Source organism: Oreochromis niloticus, linkage group LG3 (genome assembly GCF_001858045.2).
Source record: "Oreochromis niloticus isolate F11D_XX linkage group LG3, O_niloticus_UMD_NMBU, whole genome shotgun sequence".
Classification (NCBI taxonomy): domain Eukaryota; kingdom Metazoa; phylum Chordata; class Actinopteri; order Cichliformes; family Cichlidae; genus Oreochromis; species Oreochromis niloticus.
In genome coordinates this window covers 34,460,036-34,485,000 of record NC_031967.2, presented here as the reverse complement: position 1 = coordinate 34,485,000, position 24,965 = coordinate 34,460,036, and the positions used below count along the sequence as shown (strand labels likewise).

Below are 24,965 nucleotides of genomic sequence, written 5' to 3'. Positions count from 1 at the left end.
AGTACTGATCTCAGCGGTCACAGGGGCCTTCCAGAGAAGCCCTACTCTGAGTCCTTCTCTTGAAAGGCCAAACTCTTCACTCTGTCTCTAAGGGAGAGCCCAGCCAGAGAGCTGTTTTTAACTTTCTGATCAGTTGCTCCACTCGCCGTTTCTTCCTGCTGCAGAGATGATCTTGTCTTTATGAAGAGTTTGTGTGACTGATGTCAGTATGATTCAGATAATTAGTGAAGATGAATGTTTGGGAAATTCTTTTGTTGCATTTCCTGCTATATGATATGCACTAATGATAATCATAAAGGCTGCAATACAGCAGCTTTTAAAGTGAGCCCACAACTCGTGCACACTGAAATGATCACTTTCATGCAGCTCATAATTTGTTGCCTGGTCTGTGGAGCTTTTTTTTTATTATTCAGATTAATTTTTATTCTTCCCACAACACAACTTTTGTAGCAGCAGTGCAGTGTTCATAGTTCATCGGTGGGTTTAACACCTCTGGTTAAAGGTTCAAAAGGTTCAGGATGTTATGATATGAAAGGGAAACAATATTAACATGAAGATGATCTGCATTCATCCATGCATGCATTCGTCCATTATCCATGCATGCATGCAATCATCTACCCATACATCATCCATCCATGCATTCAGCCACCCATGTATCCAACCATGTATGCATCGTTCATCCATGCATGCATTCATCCAGTCTGTTCGTCTATCCGTATGTTGTTATCTTCATATCCAACTCCAGGTCCTGAAGGGAGTTGAAGCAGCTGCTTCTTTTATACATTTTTAATTTTCTACATAAAGGTCGTTTATCTTTCTAGTTCCAGTGTGTAGCATAATACAGATTAAATGTAGTTTAGATTACAGTGCAGTAGGACAGTCCTTATATAATAAAATAACTACAACATATTATGTGTACATATAATGTGTACTTAAACAGCACACACCCACTCCCTGTCCTCTTCCACACAGTGAAAATGAGTAGACATGGTTCAGCAACTGCCTCGTGATTCTCACCATCTGTAAAGATTTTTCTCTTTGAGGATTAAAACGTGCAGATAAAGTTTTTTTCTTCTTTTTCTGCTCTTCCTCGCTTCCTTTCAAACTTTGTGTCACACTGTCTATCAAAGAAAAAAACAAAACAAAAAAACCCAGCTCTGCACCGACTTCCTGACACACACACATGAACAAAGTGTTGCTGTTTAGACTTTGAACACGCCCACACTCTCACACATATTAGGAACATGCTGCATGAAATGCTTTCAGTTTGAGCAACACCGCTGCACTCAGACCGCTGCAAAGGTAGTTCTTTTCTTCTTGCATTGTGTGTGTTGTATTGTGTGAGTGTATCCATGTTCAAACTGGTGTTACATCTTTTATTTTCAGGCAGTCGTGTATTTTTACTTTAGCTAACTTTGATTAAATGTTTTGGACTAAAGTTTCCAATCATGATATTTACCTGCTTTATCCACTTTTCAAAAGGGATTCTGTGGACAAGTACATATAAAGAATTCATTTAGTAACAGATGAGCTTGATTTGTCATTTAGGAAAACAAACACCCACTGGATGCTTTATTGGGTACACCAGTCTATTTACCTTACTAGTAAATGCACTGGTTCTTATATAGCCCTTTTCTACTCTACCTGAGCACTTGTGCTTCATATAACTTGCCTCATCCACCCTCATCCTGCACCCTCATTTTTAAAGTGCTTTCTGTTTAGCATTCATAGACTTTAATTTATGGTGAGCAACTTAGTATCTTGCCCAAGGATACTGGGCATGCACATTGTAGTAATAGCATCACATAATTGCTGCAGATTTGCCAACTGAACATCTATGATATGAATCACCTGTCCCACCACATCCCAAAGGTGCTCTATTGTTCTCACATGTGGTGACCACTTGAGTACAGTGAACTGTAATGTTCAAGAAACCAGTTTGAGATGATCTGATCTTTGTGACATGGTGTGTTATTCTGTGCCTTACACCTTCAGGAAACTGTTGTTGTGTTTTGGCACTATATAAATAAAATGGAATTGAATTGAAAAATTGAATTCTACTCGAATGGGTACAGTGTGGTCATAAAAAATAAATAAGGCAAGGAATAATACTCATGCAGGCTTTGGTGCCCAAAGTGTGCCCTATGCCAGTACACCACCACCACCAGACTGAACTTTTGATACACTGGATAGATCTCTGCATTCATGTTGTTTACACCAACTTTTGACAACTATCTGAATTTTGCCGCAGAAATCAAGACTCATCAGACCAACATTTTTCCAATGTCTTTTTGTCTGTTTTTGCGATATATAAATAACATTGAATTGAATCTGCTTCAAGGTTCCTTGTACATCCAGAGATGTTCTTCTGCATGCTTTGGTTGTAACGATTGTTTATCTGTTGTCTTCATATCAGCTGGAAGCAATCTGGTCATTCTTCTCTGACCTCTGACATCAACAAAGCATGTTCGCCCAGAGAACTGCTGCTCACTGGCTATTTGCTCTTTCAGATCATTCTATGTGAACTCTAGAGATTGTTGTGCAGTAAAATACCAGCAGATCAGCAGTTTCAGCAATACTCAGACCACCCCGACTTGCACAAACAATCATACAACATTCAAAGTCTCTTAAATCACCTTTCTTACTCATTCAAATGCAGGTGAGCAGGTGTACCAAATAAAACTGGGTGACATGTGTATACCACCAGAGGCCCTTTTTTATGAAAGGTTATGAAGTAGTTCAGCTACCCAACTGATACAAACCATGAACCTAACCTCCAAAAGCTGCAGAAACTCTGCTGCACATGTTTGATGCATGCTGCTCAACTTGTTTGGTCCCGGTTGCCAAGATCGGCCTATTTATAGAGCAATCTGGAGTGATTTAGAGAGCTGATAACCTCTGAGTATAACCAAGGTTGTGAGGCTTAGGGAAGCAAAAATAAGGAAATGATATCCAGGGCATGCCCAGCTTGCTGTGTACACTGAAAATGCAAACAACCTCCTTACGTAATTTAAATGAAAGCATTTATCTTAATCTGTCAAAGTTTGTGGGATTTTGCTTATCAGTACTTTTTGCCTTCATACCGAGCAGCACAGAGGTGCCAACTTTTTTCTTTTGTATTTTATTTGCTGTGTGTGTGTCACAGGAATAGAGAAAACACTGTGTCACTCACTGTGCATTCTTAACTTTCTGACTCAGGAGTACTTGTAAAACAAAGCTTGTATAAAGTGAAGCAAAGGGTCAAAGCTTTTACTTTGGTGAGTTAAATTAAGTAGTTGCTACTTAACTATAGCATGCTCAAAAATAACTCGACCCTCTTGGGTCTAACGTTGCGGTTCAGCCCACTGTTGTTTCAAAACGGCTTTCAGCTCAAACTCAGTATGTTTCTAATCCAAATGCCGTCAGGAACAAAACACTCCAGATATTTTCAGGGTTTTTTCCTACAATCTCAAAAAAAATAAATCTCTGTGACGGTGAGAAATGTTTTTGGAGTAATTGAAAGCAAACTTTGTCTAGTTCATTTTAGACTTAAGTGAGAATCTTTTTTTGGATAGTCTGACATTTTAAGAAATAATTTTTTATCTTGCTGCAAATTAGATAAGAAGAGATTGTGCCCTGTCTACGGTTTCAGCCGCGACAGGTTTACTTTATTTATTTATATATTTTCTGCTATGATTTTGCAGTTATGAAGTGTTAGCGCTAGCCTTGGTGAGCTGAATTTATTCACTTATCTCCCAGTTAATTTCTGAACGGGCTGATTTACACCATTTTCAGTCATTCCACTAATCTGAAAAGGCCGGCCAATACTTATGGCATAATTTATATGTCTCCAAAAGTTGAATCTGTTGAGAATGCATCAAGACCATAATTTATATGAATCTCTCTTTTTTTTTAAGGCTTTTTGTTGACATTTTTCAAAGTCACGAGGGCCTGATCTTAGCTTTGATCATCAGTGTGTATGCTAAACACCCCTACCAAACCACATTTTTTAAGAGCAAATCATGCTCTTAAAATGATATGTAAGCTTACCTTCAGTTTTTTTGATCATCATGAACGGTAAGCTCGCCATGACATAGTAAAAATGGTTTCGTTTTAGGGTTTTTGTGAGTGCCTCTGCCCTTAAAATGTCACGGTTAAAGTTCAATCTGAAAAAAATCTATAAAGCAGCTTTCATTTATGCAGATATTTTCTACTCTAAGGGGACAGACAACATGCTTTGATGAGGATTTTTTTTTCTCGTCATCAGTGCAGGCGGCTGTTGTCTTGAAAAACTGAACGTCTGCTTCGTGAATAAATTTGGAGGAAACATGGGGCAAAACACCTCGCTAAATAGAGCTATGAAAATATGACGAACACAGAAAAATGGGAACATTTAAAATTTCTACTCTTCGTGTGCTGAGATTAGACACAACAGCAGTCTGACTAGCAGCTGCTTTACACTAAAAATCGTTTTTGCCTTTAAGTCTTTAAAAAGTTTCCTTTTTAAACTTTTCCAAAAACGGTTTTGAAAATACACTGACTGATGTCTTTGCATTCATTTTCTGGGTGTAACATGGGGTCCACAATCTAAGGATCATGAACTTAATGATAAAAAATAGAAATCCGGCACATTTTCATTTTAAAACAAAAAAGAAGGAAATGTTCTCAAAAACTTGTCTGAAAACATAAATTATCATATTTTTCTGACCAAACACTCTGAGCATCCACAGAGTAATTCTTAGTTTTTCCTTTTTCCTTTAGTTAAGGTCAGTGTAGAAGAAATAAAAACACCACTGGTAGCTAAAGTACACGTCACAAAACCCCACATTTCTCAAGGCAAGGCATCGTGTTAATCAGCAGCAGGATAGTGCAGTCATATCAGGACAGGGCGGTGCAGCGGTTTGGCTGTCGGCTCACAGGAAGCCTTTCTGTGTGGAGCTTGTGTGGAGCTTGCATGTTCTCTATGTGCCTACGTGGGTTTCCTTCAGGTACTCCTTCCTCCTCCTACAGTCCAAACACCTACATGTTAGCTGAATTTGTGAGTTTTTTGCTTTGAAATAAATGTACAGGTTTGTATTTGCAAGGTTGTGAGATCATTAGAGCAATGGGTTCACCCGGTTGCTGGTTGTTTGGGGGTTGTGGTTGGAGGCTTGAAATTATGGTTTGACCCCTTTAACACTTGATAGCCTGTAACCTGCGCTGTGACTGTCACCATGCTCTGATGAAAAAAAAAAAAAAACTAAATCTGGTTAATAATTTAACAGTAAATCTCTTAGAACTTTAAACCCTGTCACTTCCTTGATGTTGACCTCGTTGCCATTGGCTCTGTGCTCTTGCTTCAACGCCTGCAGCCATACTTCAACCAAACAAACCAAACCTGAAGAAAAATGCAACTTTTATTCCTTCTTCAAATTCAAGAAGCCATTACTTCTCATGTTTTCTTATTGCTTCCCTGTTCTTATAACAGGAAGTGTTTTCTTTGATGGTTTTACTCAGGCACCTGTTAACAAGAAAAATAACCAAACCAAAGGAACAGCTGCTGTGGTGACAACGCACTGACAATGCCAGGAAGCTCGTCTACCATAATCATGTAGCTGATATGTCAGCTTTTCTCGCTTTCTTTGTCCCCATTATCTGATTCATTTGTCTCTTAAAGATAAAAACCCGAAGAGTTTGTGGTTCTTTTAAAATGGTGTCGCAATTAATTTTGCGTGCCTGTGTGTTGCAGATGGAGTTTGCCTGCAGCCATGTTGTTTGCAACTGGAGTCCAGATGGACCAGGTGAGTTTCTTAAAGTGTATCTTCCCCAATGTGACAAATAATGCTCACACTTGCTATAGTTAGAACATTTCAAATACATTAAGCAGGTAAAATGTTGACATCTTTGACCCCGAGCTGCAGAACAGTCTGCGTCTGTTTGTACTAAGTGCCACCAAAATGGAAGAGAGCGTGCATAACTGCTTACACCTTTTTTAACGAAGGGTTTTTCCTCCGACTACAGGCGTTTTTCCTATGGGGCCCGAGTATGACAACATAGTGCCAGTAAAACGACAAGCAGGTAATTTTCTCACTCATGCACTTGCAAAAAATGTGCACAAGCATGCAGCTCTCATGACACTGATGGTGATGAACCGTTGCTTTTTTCTGGCCAGAGCGTTGATTAAATTCTCAAGAGTATTGCAGTGAAATAACAGGAAAGCATATTAAGTAGTAATGTGTGTGTGTGCGTGTGTGTGTGTGGGCATGCTTGCAAATGCAAGAGACACAAAGAGACGAACTGTGTAGGAGATGTAAAGATAGAGGTTCAACGAGGGAAAGTCCACACAGAGAAAAAGATGTCAGATAGCTCTAATTACAAAGATGTTAGAAGAGTGTGACAGTTAATGCTGATAAAACTAAAAAATCAGTCCAAATCAGTCTGGCTCCACCCCCATCGCCAGTAAAATTGCATTTCTCACCAACACAAATCAATTTCAGTGAAATTAATAGAAGAAATAAAGTAAATATTCCACATATCAAGTATTAACACAGATCATTAAAAAAATATAGAAAAAATATAGATAGATGTAAATGGTTGGATAAGCACAACAGAATGGATGGATGGTGACAGATGGCCTGTAGAATTTTTTCTGAGTTCCTCAGGCCTTAAAATGTTGCTGGTTAAAGTTCAATCAGAGAAATCTGACAAAAAGACAGCATTTATTATAAAACAGCTTTCGTATTTGCAGATAGATAGATAGATGGATGGATGGATATTAAGTCTCACAGTGAATGCTTTTCTGCCTTTTTGGCATTGATGTCACATGACTGTCAATGGTTCAGATCGTTTTGCAACGGTTTATGTGGTTGAGGAAAGCTGCAGTCAGCTGAGATGGATGCAGTCACTTGGATCAGTGAAGAAATGTTGAGGCGAACAGAATAAACTTTCTGGGATTTCCTTGTCTGGATTATTGAGCATGCATTAAGACATTATTACTTTGGATTGTTTTCAGACTTCATGTTGCATTACTTTTAGGATTAATTCAGATTTCACTCTCAGTTTAGTTTCACTTTAGCTTAGTCTTTGGTTAGGTAAGGGAACCAAAACGAAATGATTCGATTTGGGAAAAGGTCACCTCTACTTCACCAGACTGAAAATCAGCAGCATGAAGTTTGAACTTTTTGGTTCAAATTTACATCAATAGGTATGGATAAGGTACAACACTGAGTGCTGCTTGTCTTGTGTTTCTATGGTGTATTGACAGACATGTGCTTTTTGTGCTGGGGTTTTTTTTTTTCTGTTCTCAAACTGTTCTCCCACTAGGAGCTCAGTCTCAGTAGAGGTTTTTTTCTCTTCCTCTCACCTCATATTATGTATTTTCGTTGTTTTTTCCTACCTACCTCTCTGACATGTCTTCCCAATGTGATGCTGCCTGCTGTAACCTATAATTTCCTTTGGGCTTAATAAAGTATTTCTGATTCTGATTTAAAATCTGTAAGACAGGGTGGAGGCTCTGTCATGGTTTGTGGCTGTATATCAACCAGAGGTGTTAAGCTCATTTTCATGCAGAAAAAATGAAGCCACTGCACGTCAGATACTATCCAGAATGTACTGCATATGCATCTTGACAGACAAAAGAGCAAAAGTGAGCCAACATCCAATGTTCTTCAAGAAGACTAGGGAACTATTCCAGAAGAAATGACAAGAAAGCTTTCCTCAGAGAGTTCAGACTGTGTTGAAGAATAAAGGTGGCCACACAAAATAGAGACTTTCAAGCTTGTTGTACAAGCTTGAAAGTCTCTTTGCACAAGCCCTGTTTTTGCCTTACATCAACAGGAATAAATCATGGCTTCTGTTTCTGTTTTTTCAATTAAAGATAAAGGAAATGGTACTGAAATTAGTACGATTACTGTCAGCTGATTAAAAAGCTCCTGGGTTTCTTAAAAAGGCCTGACATTCAAGCTAATATATGCTGACAGTTAGTATACAAGAAATAAACAATACAGATTAGAAATGTGATAACTAAATTAAAAGGCAAGTGTGACCACCTGACGAATCTAATGTTTTTTTGTTTGTTTGCTTGTTTTTTAAGGAGAGTGAATTTTAAATTTACAAATCAAAATATAAAGAGACAAAATCAGCTTTTAATTTTCACAATCTCAGATCAGCTGTAGTCATTTCCTTTAGGTCCATGGATTGGTGGAAATTGTTTTATTCTGATAGACTTGTAATGTTTTAAGAGTAGGTTTAAAAGAAAATTGTAAAAGGAACTCACATATGCAGATCAGATAATGACTGCAGTGAGGTAATAAAGCCATAGCCTGGACTCTGCATGTCCTAGAGAACGTGTCACTTCATACGATTCGCTTTTGTAGGCTATTTATTCATTGTGTCCTTGTTTCTACAGATGAGGTTCCTCCACCACTGCCCCCTCGTCGACTGAGGAAACCTCGGCCTACCTCTCTTCCTCTTTACAACAGTCCCTCCTTCGAGCCTCAGTCTGCTCCGATCTCCCTCCCTCCTCCAGTTCCTCCCAGACGTGAGTTTGATTTGCCTGTCTTTCCTTGTGTTTTATAGTTGATATTTAATCTTTCTCTCTCTCATTTCTTTTTCATGTTTCATCAGTTGACAAGCTGGAAGGAGTAACCAGGTTGAAGGCCAACGTCAACGTTGTCTCACTCAGTGTTGGAAAACTGGTTGACATCAGTCAAGGTCAGGGGGCACACACATGCAGACACTTCCTTCCAAGTTTTTTTGGCTTTTATTAATCTCTTTTCTTTCTTTGCTTATCAGACTCAGGCATGGAGACTTTCCAAAGGCCAGTGATTTGTGGGAAATGTAGTGCTGCTTTGTCATGTCTCAGTTCGTTACAGAAGAACGTGAGTGGTAATTTAATTCCTGCATTTTTTATTCTTAACCAGTTGATTAACTGGTTGCCACTGGACAAAGGTAGTTGAAAGAAACAAAAGCAAATCCTCTTCTTCTTGTGCAGGTTTGGCGATGTGAGTTCTGCGGATATGAAAACAGCGTAGATGAAAGTTTAGCTGCTTTGTGCATTGGCCAGCGAGCTGGTGTGCGCAGTGATGACCTTTACCTGCCCAGACAGAGTGAAGACGACTATCAGAACTTGGAGGACACGCTAGTTGTTTTTTGCGTGGACACTTCTGGCAGCATGAGCGTTACTACAGAGGTGTGTGGATTGCATTATTCAAACACGCTGTGGGTAAAATTCCTGAAGTCATTGTTTATCAAAAGATGGAGGCTACACTTGTAGTTGCAAAAAGAGTTCTTGCATAAAAGTCTTAAATACACCCATGATTCAAAAGCTTGTAGGATTGCCTTGAGCCTTGAAGTAAATGCATTTCTGTATGATTTTATCTGTCTTCAAGTCCTTGTGGAAGAATCTTCTTCCACTCTCATGTAAGAGTGTTGCTTTAGTTGATTGAGTTTTGCAGGCGTCCATTTATGGACAGCTCTCTTAAGGTCCTGCCACAGAACAGGACGTGCCACAGCGTTTCAATGAGTTTGAGGCCTGGACTCTGTATTGGATCATCTGGATTCTTTTCTTTTTTAGACATTCAGTTGTAGATTTTGTGTGTTCTTGTCCTGTTGTATGGTATAATTTGGACCAAGCTTTGGCTGTCGGACAGATGGCCTTACATTTGATTCTAAAATAAAGAATGGTATGCAGAGGAGTTGTTGGTCGACTCAGTGACTACAAGGTGCCCAGGTCCTGTAGCTGCAAAACAAGCCCAAATTATAGGTGTTTGATGATGATATGCTGTGTTTGGGTTTAGCTTTACATTGTGGCCAAACTTCCCACTTTGATATCGTCTGTGCAGTCTTGTCTCTGTCAAGTCTTGTGTTTTGTTCAGATGCAACTTCTTTTTTTTTTAGAGAGAGAGAGAAAAGGATTTCTTCTGGCAATCCTTCCAAACAAGCCATACTTGTTCAGTCTTTTTCTAATGGCGCTTTCATGAGTTTTAACATTTAACATGCTAACTCAGTCTGAGATGCACCTCTCGAGTTTCTTGCAGTTTCTGTAAGCATTGCACAATCTGTTCTTTGAGTGAACATACTAGGACATCCACTCTTAAAAAGATTGTGGCATTGTGGTAGCATATAGCTAAATACTAAAATGTCTGCTGTCATCGAGGTGCTTACACTCACTTGTTATCAGTTAAACAAGTGTAATTAATTAGCAGCACCTGGCTGTAGTAGCAGTAAAGAGACATTCAGTTTTCCACAGTTGAAACCTCTTTTCCACATGACTGTAGGTTCATTGAATCACAATAAAACTCCATTTGAAATGTTCAGTCTTATCATCTTTGCTCTGCTTTAGGTTCCATCAAGCAATGGCTCTGTAACATACGTATCCAGACTAGAGGTGAGAGGATAATTTGTTGTGGTTTGATTGGCTGGGCTGCATAAACATAATAATTTTGTTTTAAAGTTTGTGCTGTTTTGGTATGTCTTCACAGGGTATGCAGGACGCCCTCTACAGGGCACTATTCACCATAAAGCAACGGTCCCCTCATCGGAGGGTGGCTCTGGTGACATTTAACGATGAGGTAGGAGATGTAGCAGGAGTAGTAGTAGTATTAATTATAACACTGATTCTTGTATGCTGCTTTTTTGCATCTTTCTTTTTTGTGAACATTTAAATACAAATATAAGTGTTATCCTATCCAACTAACACGTAGTAAAAGATTGTAAAAGATGTTTAGTATTCATTATGTCTTTGGACTCCAGAAATCGCAACAATCACAATGAGAACAAATCATTATGGTTGATTCAGACTGAACCTGGGGTCCTTATCAGGAGTGGGGATGCTAAAGCTTTAGGTATTTTGCTGTCTATATTGCTACCTTAAAACAACAACAACAACAAAAACTAAATTTATTTTTTTTACCTTTTACTCTACTGTTACATATTTTTTTACTTTCATGCGATCTTTCTCATCTTTTGAGTAGAATACAATAGAAAAGCCCTTTATTGTCTTTCCTATAGTTTTGTCTTTTGGTGGCCAATTTTAATCTATATGAATATATAATCGTGTCACTCAAGCTACAATGAATATGTAATTACATTGCTCTATATTGCTATAACTAAGTACATTGTTCCAGTTTTACCTCAATGTTGCAAAATAGAAAAATCAGTGGAGCAGATCATAAGATATCCTTGTTAATAAAACCAGACTTATAAAGTCCATTGAATCCCTTATTTATCACTAAATGAGAGAATTTTAAATGTTTTCCTGTTTTTGTCCCCTTTGGACATTGCGTAATTGACAGTTATGTAGCCTGCCCCACAAAAACAAGAGAGGACTTCCTGTTTACCATGATGAACTGTCATGCTCTGTAGAAGATGGCTCTTTAGCAGATGGAAGGGAGAAGCAATCTGCCCTCATCTGCCAGGGAATTTGTTTTTTTGTCAAGATTTGAATTAAATGTTGAAGACATTAAATGAAGAAGACCTTATAAATCTCCTGCCCCACCCTGGAGTACTCTAACTACATTCTCCTGGTTTCACAGGTTGTAATATATGGTGATGGTACTAGTGCTCCTATCACACTCAGGGATTGGGCGCTAGTTGACTACGACCATATATGGGAAAAGGGTGTGACTTACCACATCCCACACTGTATCGCTGAGACCTACAACCACCTAGTACAGAGGGTCAAAGAGTAAGTGTTAGAAGTGTTTTAGAAACATGGAAGAATGCTCTGTGCAGTCTGAAACACTCTTTGTTTTCTCCACATCTCTGACTCTAGACTCAGGGAACATGGAGCCACGTGTCTCGGTCCCGCAGCGTTAGCCTCCGTTGCTATGGCTTCAAGGTACCCCGGGTCAAAGGTGAGTAAATGTGAAAGTCTCTAAATGAGTGGTCAGATATTTTACTACGGTGTGATTGGGATGACTGAGCGCTGTGACTGTCACCACTATTAACAAGAACCTTGCGACTGTTGTGATTTACAGGTCATTTTATGTACTGATGGCAAAGCTAACATCGGACTGGGAGAGATGGAGCAAGCTCCCTCTCTGACTCCTTCTGCCTTTACTCCATATTTCTATACTCAGCTGGCTCTAGATGCGGTACAGAAGGGGTAAGGACTCACATGCATGCACAAAGTTCTTAAACATTTGTCAATGTTTAATAGCGTTAACCATGTCTCTGGTGAACAATCATTTACCTGCCACACAAGAGTCTGCCTCAAAGTCAGACAGGGACCACCTCTGCTCCTAAACACTGCAGCTGATAAGAATAGTCCTGTTTTGCTTTGCAGATTTAAGTGTAAACTTCATCCTGTCCTCTTCGAGTATTGAAATTGTGTGGTATTTAGAGATATTCCCGTCAAATCTTTTACTTTTTTCTGTTTACAAAGTATATTTGTTTTCATTTTAATTACACAGTCCCGATCAAAAGTTTATGAACACTTGAAAAATGGCAAAAAAATCATATTTTGCATGGTTGGATCTTAACAAGGTTCCTGACAGAACGGATTCAAGCGCAGACTGTGTAATTAAAACAAAAGATTGTTATTTTCAACACCAGCTGTTCATAAGTTTAGGACCACATGCCTTTAAAAGGCCAAATTTGTGCAAAAATGTGGATTCATTGTCATTTTCTGTCAGATAGTCACACTGTTATTACGTTCTGATGGCAAAGGCAAAAAACTTTCCCTTTTTGAACGTGGTCGGGTTGTTGAACTGCATAAGCAGGTCTCTCGCAGCACGCCATCGCTGCTGAGGTGGGATGCAGTAAGAAAGTCATTTGGAATTTCTTAAATGATCCTGAGGGTTATGGAACAAAAAAGTCAAGTGGAAGACCCCCAAAAATTTCACCAGCACTGAGCCGGAGGATCCAATTGGCTGTCCGTCAAGACACTGGACAATCCCCGAACCAAATTAAGGCCGTTACTGGTGCCAACTGCAGCCCCCTAACCATCAGACGGCATCTGAGACTGAAGGGCTTCAAAAACAAAAAACGTCTTCAATGGTACGCCACAGAACTGACCATTTGGACTTTGCAAGAGAGAACATAGGACATTGAAAGGTGGAATAAAGTTTTATTTTCTGATGAGAAAAAAATTTAACCTGATGGTCCTTATGGTTTCCAACATTACTGGCATGACAAGTAGATCCAACCTTAGATGTTTTCTATGCGTCACAGTGGAGGGGACACCATAATGGTCGGGGGTGATTTTTCCTTCAGTTTAACAATAGAGCTTCAGGGGGTGCAGAGGCATCAAACGGCCACTGGTGGCCACTGGCCACTGATTTCTGTTTTGGGGGCGATTACAGGGGTTTTTTTTGGTGGTGTGGTCCTAAACTTTTGATCAGCTGTAAAACAGCCCTTTTCAGTTTAAGCATTGTTTTCAACAAATTATGCATGCTCAAAAAAACTGAAAATCTCACTCCCATTTCTTCTTGTTGCATGTTGAAGCTCTACTTGGAACCTTGTTAAGATCCAGCCATGCAAAATATGATTTTTCAAGTGTTCTTAAACTTTTGATCGGGATTGTATAAATAAAATTAAACTGTCAGTCAAAATAAAACAGTGGAAAAAAAAGAAAATAAAGATATGCTTGTGAGCGAGAGGTTCACAATGACCAGAACCTGGAACAGAACAAAGACGTCACCATCTGGTGAAGTTTAAGAGCCTTTACTCCAGTCCAAATCAGTTGACTTGTAGCTTATCAGCACAAAAAAAGTCACTTTGTTGGGATAAACAAAGTAAAAACTGGAAACATATGCTTTGTTCTGGAGTAGAAATGGAGAATTTACTACTAAGACTTGGTTCATTTTGCAGCTACATGCTACAGTTTGTACACTCTTTTGTATACCTTTGCACATGCGAGGTACTCTACAGCATTTCAGAATTCAGACTCACCTGGCTACAGCAGGGTGTCTAGCTCAAACCTTTGAACTTTTCACATCTGCATGAACCATGCACATCAGCCACAAAAACTGTCTAATTCTGTGAAAAAACACATCTCTTTCTTTCCTTTTTCAGAGTCATAATATCAGTAATGACTTTTGAAGGGACAGACTGTCGCCTGGCTGATATTGGTAAACTGGCAGATGATACGGGAGGAAGGGTGAGATAAACACAAATCCATTCACACAAGCAAACACAAAGAAGAACATATTGCTGTAACTCTTGCTCCTTGGCTTGCACAGGTAAATATTGTCAGCATTGGCACGGTAGCAAGAGAGATTCAATCGGTCTCCGAAGATAACGTCCTAGCTACAGGAGTCAAAGCAACCCTGCTCGCTTCTGATGGAGTGTGAGTGGCAACGTAAAAACACTGCCACATAAACATTTTACATACTCGTTTGTATGTTAGTCTAATAACAATAATAATATAGAGTGGTGCAGTGGTATCCAAAATATTAATTTCCTTTGTTTCCTTCTTTTATTTTCACCCTTTTCTCTCTTTCACTGTAGGTATTTTCCATATGAGGATGAAAACAATCACAAACTGGTAAGAGAGATTGGGAATGTCACCAAAGGTCTGGAAATCACCTTCCAGTTTGCTGTAAAACCTGATTTTATGGAAGGTAGGTCAACTCTGCTGTATTATTACTGCTTAAAAATGATTTGTAGTGCAGAAAGCAGTTAATAGAATCAACCAAAGTCTTATCTAATTTGTTATATATTGGTCTGTATTCACCAGTTTTTCTCCAGAAAGGAACGCTTCCATTCCAACTGCAGCTCAGCTTCAAGACCAGAGACCAACACAGAATCACTCGCATCATCACTGAACAGCGACCAGCAACTACCTGCAGGTAAAAAGCTGGAGCTGGGTGTTAAATACTTTTAGAATGATTAACTTAAATGTGTTCAAGTTAATCATAAAAGATATTTATATTTATATATTTAATTTCATCTTCTTTATCTGTCTGTCTGAAGTCGGATTTTTGCAGGCAGACTTAACATGGCAGTGCTCGATGTTCACTGCGCACAGCTCTGTGCCAGTTTAACCATGGAGGGTAAAGTGCAGGAGGCACAAAAGCAGCTGAAAGCACAGCAAGACCTGCTCCAACAAGTCAGGTATGAGTCTTGTAGAGGATACATGGAGAAAAAGGTAATAATGAATGCACATATGAGAGATTCAGTAGCCGGCTATTAAGGCACTGATAATGTATGCTGCATGCTATTGTTGTGATGAATCATGTAAAAAGTCAGTTTGGTGAATTTGGTCTTTGTACACACACACACACACACACACACACACACACTATAATTTACATTACATTGAATGGGGGGATCTAGACCCATCAGTTCACCTTTACTGTGGGGTCACTGAGCCACCACCTGATCATTTTACATTAACGGTTGAAGTGAGTAGAAGAAAATGGAATGGTTTTAAGGAGTTAGAGTTCAAGTGTGTGTGTGACTTTACTGTGTTGTTGGCAGTAATAGTGCCTCTTTCTATACTACAGTAGGTGGAGGCCAATCCAAAAGGAAGAGAGTATATATGGTAACTGGATGGAAACCATGACGACAATTTGTGAGGACATTACCACGGAATCCCAGGTATTCATACACTTTTTTAATGAAGACAATTAGAAAAAATATCACACAGTGAGTTTTATCATTATATAAACTTTTTGTTTATGTAACATGAACATTTTGGAAGTATTCATTTTTATTTTATTTTTACATGTGTCAGATGTTGTGTTTGTCTGTGACTCAGCAGGCAAAGATTTGGAAAATTATACTTAAATGCAACTGCCAATGAAACAGCACAAGAAATCATAAAACATTAATCAGATGTTGTGCACTTGTCATCTTTCTTTCTTTATTTGTTTTTTGTCTGCACATACATTGCAACACATCAACAACAAAGTTAATACCACTTCTAACTTCTAACAGCCGTAATTATGAAAATATAGCCCCAACCCTATAAATTTTAACTTGAGTAAATACTAAATTTATAGTGAGAATGTGCTTATTTAACTCCATCACATCCCCAGCACCTTTCAAGCAACCACACTGAATAAAGTTTTTATAGCCACGTTTTGAACCTCTCCATAAGACCAAAATTTTGTAATTAGTGCAAGAGTACAAGAGCCACAGGAACAAGAGATTATATTTTGTTTATTGGTCTGTTTATGAGTCGGTAAAAACTAGATATTCACAGATTATCAATTTTTTTTTTTTACATCTATTACAGCTGACTCTTTCTGATGAAGCAGCTAAGGTGGTGTACCAGATGAAGAGAGCCAGCAGTGTCAGAAACAACAACAACAGCAGCAACACAGTTAATGTCCAAAAGAAGACCACAAAGAAGAAAAAGGCTGTCATGGAGGCTGTGTAAATTAAAAGACAAAACAAAACTGTTTATTAAGCAATTTTACAGCAGTGTGAGAACTATAGTTTCTTTTTATTTAAAAAGCCCAGAGTATAGACAGGCAAATGTGGACATCATTTAAAGAGCCGTATATGACTAAAAATCTTCTGTGTCTGAGATGCTATTGTACAATAGATTCAAAAAGAGCTCCTACCCCTTTGCTTTTTCCACGCCAAATTATTGAGCTGTAAACGGATACATTTTTTCAACATTGATCTATTCTAGAAAAACTGTACGAGGAGAAGGAGTTTTATCACATTTTTAAACGCAAAATCTCATAAACGGAAGAATTTAGACTGGTTGTAACTGACTTCGTAGAAGCTGTTACAATTATAGTTTGCTTTGTATTGTAATTGTATTTCTTAATACTCTACAACAGAGATGGGAAGTAACAAGTAAAGTAAGGGATTAATATTGCAAAAAAGGTCATCAGATTACTGTTACTTTGCCATAAGCACGCTGCGTTACTGCGTTACTCTCGCATTACATTTGCGAGAGTGTCTCATGACAATGACATAAGTGAGTGCGACGTTCATGGCAACTGTGTGCAGATCAACAATGGATAATATATCGAGTGCAGGAGAGAGTATGAGCATGCAGCATTTAAAGCGTGGAAGTACTGACCTTACTTTGAGTTTGATTCCGCAAAAAGTGACAAAACCATCAGCGTCCGTTGTTCACTGCGTGGGAAGAAAACTTCTTTTTACAGGGAAAACCCCCCTAAACTTAGGAGCAAGCACCGAGTACGCTACCACGGAATGTGAAATTCAAAGAGAAACTCCCGGATCCTTCCTCTGACATGACCGCTGCGGCACACCTGCACCAGGGCAAACATCCGCCTGCTAAACAGGTGAAAATAGAGCAACAGGACCGCTAGTCTTTGATTTTATTTATTTTCTGCTGTGTTTCACTTGCATCTATTTGAAAGAGTGAGTGTAAACACAAAAAACTATTTTATTTTATGTGCTGGAATGTGCAGAAAATAGGTTTAAATGTTAAACAAATTTCTTTAAGTCAGAGAATGTTGCATATAATTACATTTTTGCTTAATGCATTACGTTAAAATATTAAAACTAATAAAACTAGTTTTAAAAAGAGACTTTTCCATTTGATTACATTTTATATGATGTGTTATGCATAAAAAGTAGAATTGGGCTGAAAGATCTACTGCTCTACTACCTATACAGGTTGTAAATCATGTTTTTAAAAAGTAACTAAGTAACTAATTACTTTTGAAAATAAGTCATCAGTCAAGTAATGGGATTACTTTTGGGGGAAGTAATCAGTAATTAGTTACTGATTACTTTTTTCAAGTAACTTGACCAACACTGCTCTATAACAGTGCCGACTACAGTTTTCTATTTGCCAGCGCCAAGTCTGCAAAAAGCAAAGACTACTTTTGACTACTTTTCAATTTGACTGTCAATTTGGTCATGACAATTTGCATATTAATAATTAAGGAACTGACCTCCCAGCTTATTGTTCCTTCAGTGGTGCTAGTTTCAGTCATTATGGAAATGTACTGGTTATAAGATTGGGGAAACCTGCAGTCAGCTGAGACTGAAGAAGTCACTTGGGTGAGTGACGAAACGTTTCTCCACTGAAAACGCTACGTCCAGATGAACAGACTCAACCTTTTGGGACTGTCAATTTGATCCAAATATTTAGACCAAATTGAACTTTCTACACAAATGACAAAAAAATTTATTGGCCAAATAAAAGTCAAATTTGAAGTCTGATTGCAACAAATAATTATTTTGTTGAATTTATCATATGTAGACCATACAGGTTTTTTAGTATCAAGGATCAGGACTGTTGTTCCTGAATTAAGACTGACAAAAAGTTTATGAGAACTGTCCTAAATCAGTCAGTCATAGCAAAGAAATGTAGCCAGACAAATGTACTTTTATTTGATTTCTGTTTTAGAGGAATTTTTGTAAAACAAAATGAAACAGTTTTATTTGTTTCATGTGTAATAAATGAACGTGTTTGACATTTCTAAATGAGTCCTGTTTTTATTATATTACAAGAATATTGTTTTTAATAATGCGATTAATATTTGTTTTCATGTGGGACTATTCTGATCTTTACTGGAATTCACATCTGTGACATCAAGCAGTAAAATTTATCATGACAACAAATTCTTTATATAGTGAAGCACATTTAAACTGATGTACGTTTGATGATATTCATTTGTCGTGGGATTTGCCGGCTTTTTTGTGGCTGGGTGTCCTGTGAGGAGTGTAGGTGATGTGTGTGTGAGCATGCACGCGAGGAGACGCTGTAAGCAAAAAAAATGTCAACGTTCTAACGGGCTACAGCCTATGCAGTGTGTATTGGAATGTGCAGTACGGTTATTTAAGCTTCATCCCTTTAGTATCTCAGGTGTCTCGGCTAATTTATGCCTGCCTCACTACTCCACAAAAGTGAAGGGAGTTAACCCCGAAGCAGGACAAAACTTCGGCCCTGGAGGAAGTATCTCCCCTTGCGTCTCCCGACCACAGTCAGGGGACCGACGGTGAGGAATGGTTAGCAATTTTACTCCTATTTTATGGGCACAACCAAAACCAAACAGTTCATGACAAGCTTATGTATCAGTATGTGCTTTTGCTGTTGTAGCAAAAACGGTTTGTCTTTAGACAGTGAGTCAGGCTTTACTTTCTCAAACTATATGATACTAAAAGATAGAAAGAAAAATAACTTTAACTTTACTATGAGATGCAATCAACACATATACAGTTATATAAGGTTGAAATGATTGGTTTTTAAATTAAGAGACATATTCTGAAACTACTATAATAACTTTTTCAGCCAATACCAAAAATGGATTAACCACACTTATACAGACTGTATATCACAACCAACTCTCCAGCCATGTTGATGGATTGCCTATATTGGCTGGAAATATTCATTTCCAGAGAAAAGACACAGACAGAAGATGCTTACAGGATGTGATGTGACAACACTAATGAACTATTGATGTGTCATATTTGTCCAAGGCGTATTTCATTGTTATGGAAAAAGAGAATATTAAAATCATGGTGACCAATTGGAGTGGTGATTTCTATGACTTTGTGTATATAATTTGGAATTTTGTACAAATGTAGGCCACAATAAATATATGATATCATTTGATTCTTTTCAAAGGTTTATTTGCATGACGCACAAACAGACACAACTGAAAGGTACACATGTATTGTGCATGAAACGAATTCAAACGTGGTGCAGATGTGTGTCACAAGTTGATCTGGCTGTATGCTGTGGCACTCGGCCAGAGGTGGCGCTGGTTGATTCGAGTCCATGTTAGTGCACACAAAGTAAACTGCACGCTTTAGTTTTGAGCATAAAACGCTGAAACCGGAGAAATAAAACGTGCGAGGGGAACGATAACGACGGCAAGAGTCTCCCGATCGTTTACTCTTCCTGTCCTGTGAACAACACCGGCGTGGTGTTAATTGTTTGCTGTTTTCGCGATCGCGTCGCGCATGAGGATATCACCAGGTAAACTCGCGTCATTTTTAAACATTTTGTTGTTCAACGGCATCAAGACTGACGGAGTGTGTTTGAGATAACCTCACAAGTGTCACAGATGACACATTTGGCGTTTTTTTTTGCTGGTTTGTCGGTAGCAGCTCCTGAAACACAAGACTGCCACACATCTGTTCGACCAACGCCAGTTGATCTAAACGCCAGTTGATCTGGAACACCGGCAGTGTAGACTTCGTGGCCCAACATATCCCAGACTTTATAGCGCGGCGGTGGTTGTGGATAATGGCGGAAGCGGAGCGACCGAAGAGTAAACTTTTAAAAGTAAGTATTGAATATTATGTCACTTATTTATGTGCGAATGTTTAATAATGAATAAAATTAAAACATTACTGTTGGCCACATGTCGGCAGAGTTATGTGACATTAGTGATGTTTGTACTTTAAGCGTTTACTTGGTTTTAAAGCCTTTACTTTAAAATATACGCCGTTCAATAGATGACTTTAATCTTACAGAGAATGTGATGATTTTATGGATAATTAAAGTCAGTCATATATCCACAAACACAACAAGCTGAAAGTCAGTGATGCTGCTCGGTTTGCAGTCCTGAATATGACGGCACAAGCAGGATTCACTGCACTGTTAATGTTAGCTATGTTATATTGCTGCCTCTGTTCGGTGGTGTCGAGCCAAACGGACTTTAACGTGTGTTTGAACGAGCTGACGGTTCACTCGTTAAGCTGAAAGAAAGATGCTTTAATCACAGGAGTCACACATGTGTCCACTGGACCATCTGGGAACTCTTCTTGTTTAGCACTCGTAATAACACAAACACTAAATCCTCCTTCTCTTGTGCTGTTTTGTAGCAGTGTATACACCTGAGACTGTCACCTGTCTGTCTGTCCTGCACTCTCTCTCTGTTTCTTTCTCTCTGATTGTGGAATAAAAGTATGAACATGTATTTATAAGTTACACTTGTGTTTGAATCCTGCAGCTTATCACACATTTGATTTCCATGTGTGACAACTGCAAGTGTCCAGAGTGAGGACAGACTGAGGGACCCACTGCTGCACATCATCTGTGAGGCTTTGCACCCCTGATGATCCACCAGGACAAACTCAGCAGTGTGTGAGGAAGAGGAGGAGGAAGAGCCAGCAGCAGCTGACAGATGGAGAGAATAGACAGACTGTTCCTGTTTGTGAAGGACTGCTAGGAAAGTTTAGAATAACTAATTGTCTGTCCTGAATCAGTCTTATTAGGTAATGTTCAGATAATTTGATCATTCCAGTGTTTTCAGTGTGGGAGAAAGTACTCAGAGCCTTCAAGTTACACACTATGAAAGGCAGCAACAAGTTTAATATTCAGAAACCTAAAGTATGTATCAGCAGCAGAACGGAGCTAAAAATAAATGTTTGTTTCAGTTCTATGAAGCTTTGAGTATTTTGGATTAGTAGCACTGCTGTGTTTGTTGCATCATATTGCTGTAATTGTTTATATGCTTTATATATTCTGAGGTAAGTTGATCTATAGTGTTACATCATATTCTATAAGGATGTTATGTGTTTGTATACTTTCTGCCCAGTTTGACCCATTTAGCAGAAGTCAGCCTGTTCAAGGCTCTGATATCTATTCTGTATGACTTAAAGCAGTTATGACATGGTCTGATTTTCTCACCCAATAAAGGAATATTTAATATATCAGTCTGATCTTCATTCTATCAGAAACAGTTTTCACAGCTCGTACATTTTCTTTTTACACATATATGTAAGCATTGAGCCAAATTTAGTAATGCCAACATACTGAAGGAACAACATTTGTCTCTTATATATAATACATCTATATATACACTGTCAGAGATACTTGTCTTTGAGTGAAGATTTAAGGTGATAGGAAATATAAATAACTGCAACTTGAATATTTACTGAAGATCAGTATTTGACACAGAGTTCAAGCTCACAGATGTAATGACTAATAATTTAATATTGGACATATTATATTTACATAACCAAAGTGAGATGACTTTAGTCTCATGAACAACATTAACTAATTGTTATTTACTAGCTAATCTTAAAATGACTGTTCAGTACAGAAATGAAGCCCAACAATCATGTTTTACTGTCCTGTGGTCTCAGCCTCACATACTTATTAAATCACACAGAGCTCATGTAGAAACAAACAAACAAATGAACAAAATATGTTCTCCTTCATTTCTGTCAAAGCTGTATGAAACGTTTCCAGCTGTTAGTATCATGGTTGCTAGGCAATCTGGGCAGCGCGACGGAGGCTAGACTGGCCCATTTCACAAGCCTCGCACTTCTGGCCTTAGCGGTCTTTGAGTACGTGGCCCTTGAGGACCTTTAAGGCTGCAGACCCTGAATTGGGATACAGCATGTGTCTCTTCTTTCTCTATGCTTGTCTTGCTTATCTGTCTGTCTGTGGGTGGGACTCATCGCGGGTTCCCGCCTCTGTCACAGCATGTCTGCACCAATCAACCACCTGTTCCAGATGAGCTCATCAGGAGGCCACTACTTCATGTGGTGACTGAGTTTCATTATTTGCTGGATTGTTGAATTATGCTATTAGTAAAGTCCTGGGTCTGGACACTAGTGTGTTTCCCTTGCCGCCCCCCCCCCAATAATCTCATTGTTCTCTCTTGCGCATACAGACCTTCCCTGGATCTTCCCTGCCCTCAAGTGTTTGGAGGGACTGCCTGAGCTGAATGAGTGATGAAAGCTTGTTTGGATTGTTTGGATGCCCCTTCCCCTGGAGCTCTGTTTCCCCCTGTCACTACCTGTTATATATCACTCTGGTGCATTTATTTACAGTGAAAACACTAAACATGAACACACTGAATCCCACCTCCTGCTCCGCCCAGGGTTCCTGATAGTGTTTAAAATACAGCAGCTTTTGAAATCCTCAGCCCAACAATCATGCCACTTTCAAAGTATCTTGAATCACCTTATTTCTCCATTCTGACGTTCAGTTTGAACTTCAGCAGGTTGTCTTGATCATGTCCACATACCTTAATGCATTCATTTTTAGTCATTAGATTTGTGCTAAGGACGAAGTAAATGGGTGTACCAAATAAAATGCTCAGTGAGTGTACATATTAAGCATAAGTAAACTCTGCACCTTCAGTTCACAAATTTATACAGCTTTGTAAAACTAGGCCTGCTTTGTTTCATCTGGTAACCCCATTAGTGACCTTGGAGTCAACAGGTTCATTCTTGTAATGTGTGAATAAGCTCAGCAAAAATGCTAACAATGTAGGCGTTCAGTTATCAGTTGCCTGTTGGCACTGCTATGCTTTTTACCAAGAAGTAACAAAGACGTGACACTGTGGAATGTCCATGATTGAAAGTTCTGATTGTACAGATGATTGTTAAATACTGGAAATTGAACTGATGTTATATCTTTTCTATGTGGTTCATGGTAAAAGAACAGGAAAAGAAAAACACTTCTGAGTATCAAAGCACATCCATTTATGTAAGGTAGTCCAAAACAATTCCAAGGTATTTGTTTGTGAATATTTCTTGGTATTGACTGATTCTTATATTTATTTGTTGTGAATATCTACCTGAATACACAATTCCAAAGTTTAGAAAGTACTGAGTCATGTGTCATCTGGCTACTGACAACCCACATGGGTTAATACTATATGTGCCCATCAATCCATGTAAAGTATCAGAAGACTAATCATTTTATGATAATTAATTTTAAATGAAATGAATTGATAAAAACAGTCTTTCTGAAAAAATAATTAAAAAAGAGAATTAAGAATTAAACGGGACTGTAGTTTCAGTGACTTGGCTGACACTGCTAAGAAAAATCAATCATTCTTTGTGGTTCTCACACAGAAAGACTCAGTCAATTGTTTGCTGTACTTGTCAATTTAAAATAGAGAGTATTTTACATATTATTGTAGGAACTTTACGTTAAAGTATAAAGCACCTTGAGAAAGCTGTTCTTGTGATTTGGTACTGTATAAATATAATCGAATGTTAAACCTGCTTGCTTACTCACCAGAAATTGCCTCAGCATGTTTTGTTTTGAAAAAGTGATTTGTACCTCCTCCCGGGAACAATCTAGGGCTCCTCCTCTTTTAAGGAAAATGTATAAACCATTATGCTATGAAGACACATTTTCATTGCTTTTTGAATTTAAACTTGTTTGTTTTTGTTTTTCTGGGAATTGGTTATGAAGGTTAAAACTACTGTTTCGCAACATCTTATTTGGGTGCACACTGTCAGAGTGTGCTTATCTTTCTCTCGGTGTAATTGTTTCTCAGCAGAAAGGAATGACAAGCTTGTGAAATGTTACTGATTCAGATGCAGGAACTGAAAACAAACAAGAATCATACTAGAATCAAAAAGCACATGCAGAGCAGTTGAAAGGCATCCACAGTTGGCTCCTCTACAGCAATAAATCAATTATAGAGACTCCTACAGAGAGACGGATGAGAGAATAAGAAGATCTAATTTTATTCTTCATTCCAGCACAGAGTCTTGACCAGCCAGAGCTGTGCACAGTGAAGTTGTTGTTAATGTCAAAATATTACAAATATTACATAAAAACAGTGATATGATGAACTGCAGAGAGCTTTCTCTGAAGTTTGCATTAATTTCATAATTCAGTGGAAAAACAAATGACAGCCTCCTTCACTAGCATGAAGTTTTATAAGTTTGCTCAAAAAAATGTAACTGGTGGCTTAGTCGCTTCATCCGACATTCTCACCATAATAGTCACACACCAAAAATAGTGGACAACTGGCCTTAGTCTCCTGTTATTTTGAACATATTTAATGCTTTTGTTTTCTGGTTTTACTAGTTTCTCATATAGGTGTGTACATATTTTTTTTTTAAAATTGCTGTACTAATCTCAGGTGACCTTGACGTTTTGAAAGGCACCTATATATAAAAATGTGTTGTTATCATCATCATCATCATTGTTGTTGTTGTTGTTAGTAGTAGTAGTATTAAGCTAATGTGATATGGTTAGAAGTTACTTGCCTTAAAAACCTCAACAACAAAATATTCTTAATGGAGAGACTGATTAAACAGCCTGCTGTAGTGTCATAGCACAACCAAATGATATGAAAATGTACTGGTCATGTGCAACACTTAAAATTTATGCTGAAGTTTATAGACTTTAATCCATTTTA

At 38.3% G+C, this 24,965-nt stretch overlaps 1 protein-coding gene and 1 long non-coding RNA gene across 3 annotated transcripts; both read left to right on the top strand.

Moving 5' to 3' along the window:
• Positions 1 to 390: 390 nt before the first annotated feature.
• Positions 391 to 16,859, top strand: si:dkey-9k7.3 (circularly permutated Ras protein 1). Its single transcript, XM_019354596.2, has 19 exons — positions 391 to 1,302; positions 5,708 to 5,759; positions 5,980 to 6,036; positions 8,366 to 8,497; positions 8,584 to 8,670; positions 8,752 to 8,837; positions 8,951 to 9,148; positions 10,301 to 10,345; positions 10,440 to 10,529; positions 11,493 to 11,644; positions 11,732 to 11,813; positions 11,937 to 12,064; positions 13,975 to 14,059; positions 14,142 to 14,248; positions 14,410 to 14,522; positions 14,639 to 14,750; positions 14,875 to 15,015; positions 15,408 to 15,501; positions 16,142 to 16,859. The coding sequence occupies exons 1-19, from the start codon at positions 1,252 to 1,254 to the stop codon at positions 16,283 to 16,285; spliced, it is 1,956 nt and encodes a 651-aa protein (XP_019210141.1). The 5' UTR covers positions 391 to 1,251; the 3' UTR covers positions 16,286 to 16,859.
• Positions 16,860 to 19,798: 2,939 nt separating this feature from the next.
• LOC112845020 (uncharacterized) lies at positions 19,799 to 20,830 on the top strand. 2 transcript variants are annotated; one of them, XR_003217793.1, is made up of 3 exons: positions 19,799 to 19,819; positions 19,951 to 20,128; positions 20,799 to 20,830. It is a non-coding gene; the product is annotated as an uncharacterized LOC112845020 (long non-coding RNA). The 2 variants fall into 2 exon arrangements; XR_003217794.1 differs by having other exon boundaries at positions 19,803 to 19,819; positions 19,948 to 20,128.
• The last annotated feature ends 4,135 nt before the right edge of the window (positions 20,831 to 24,965 follow it).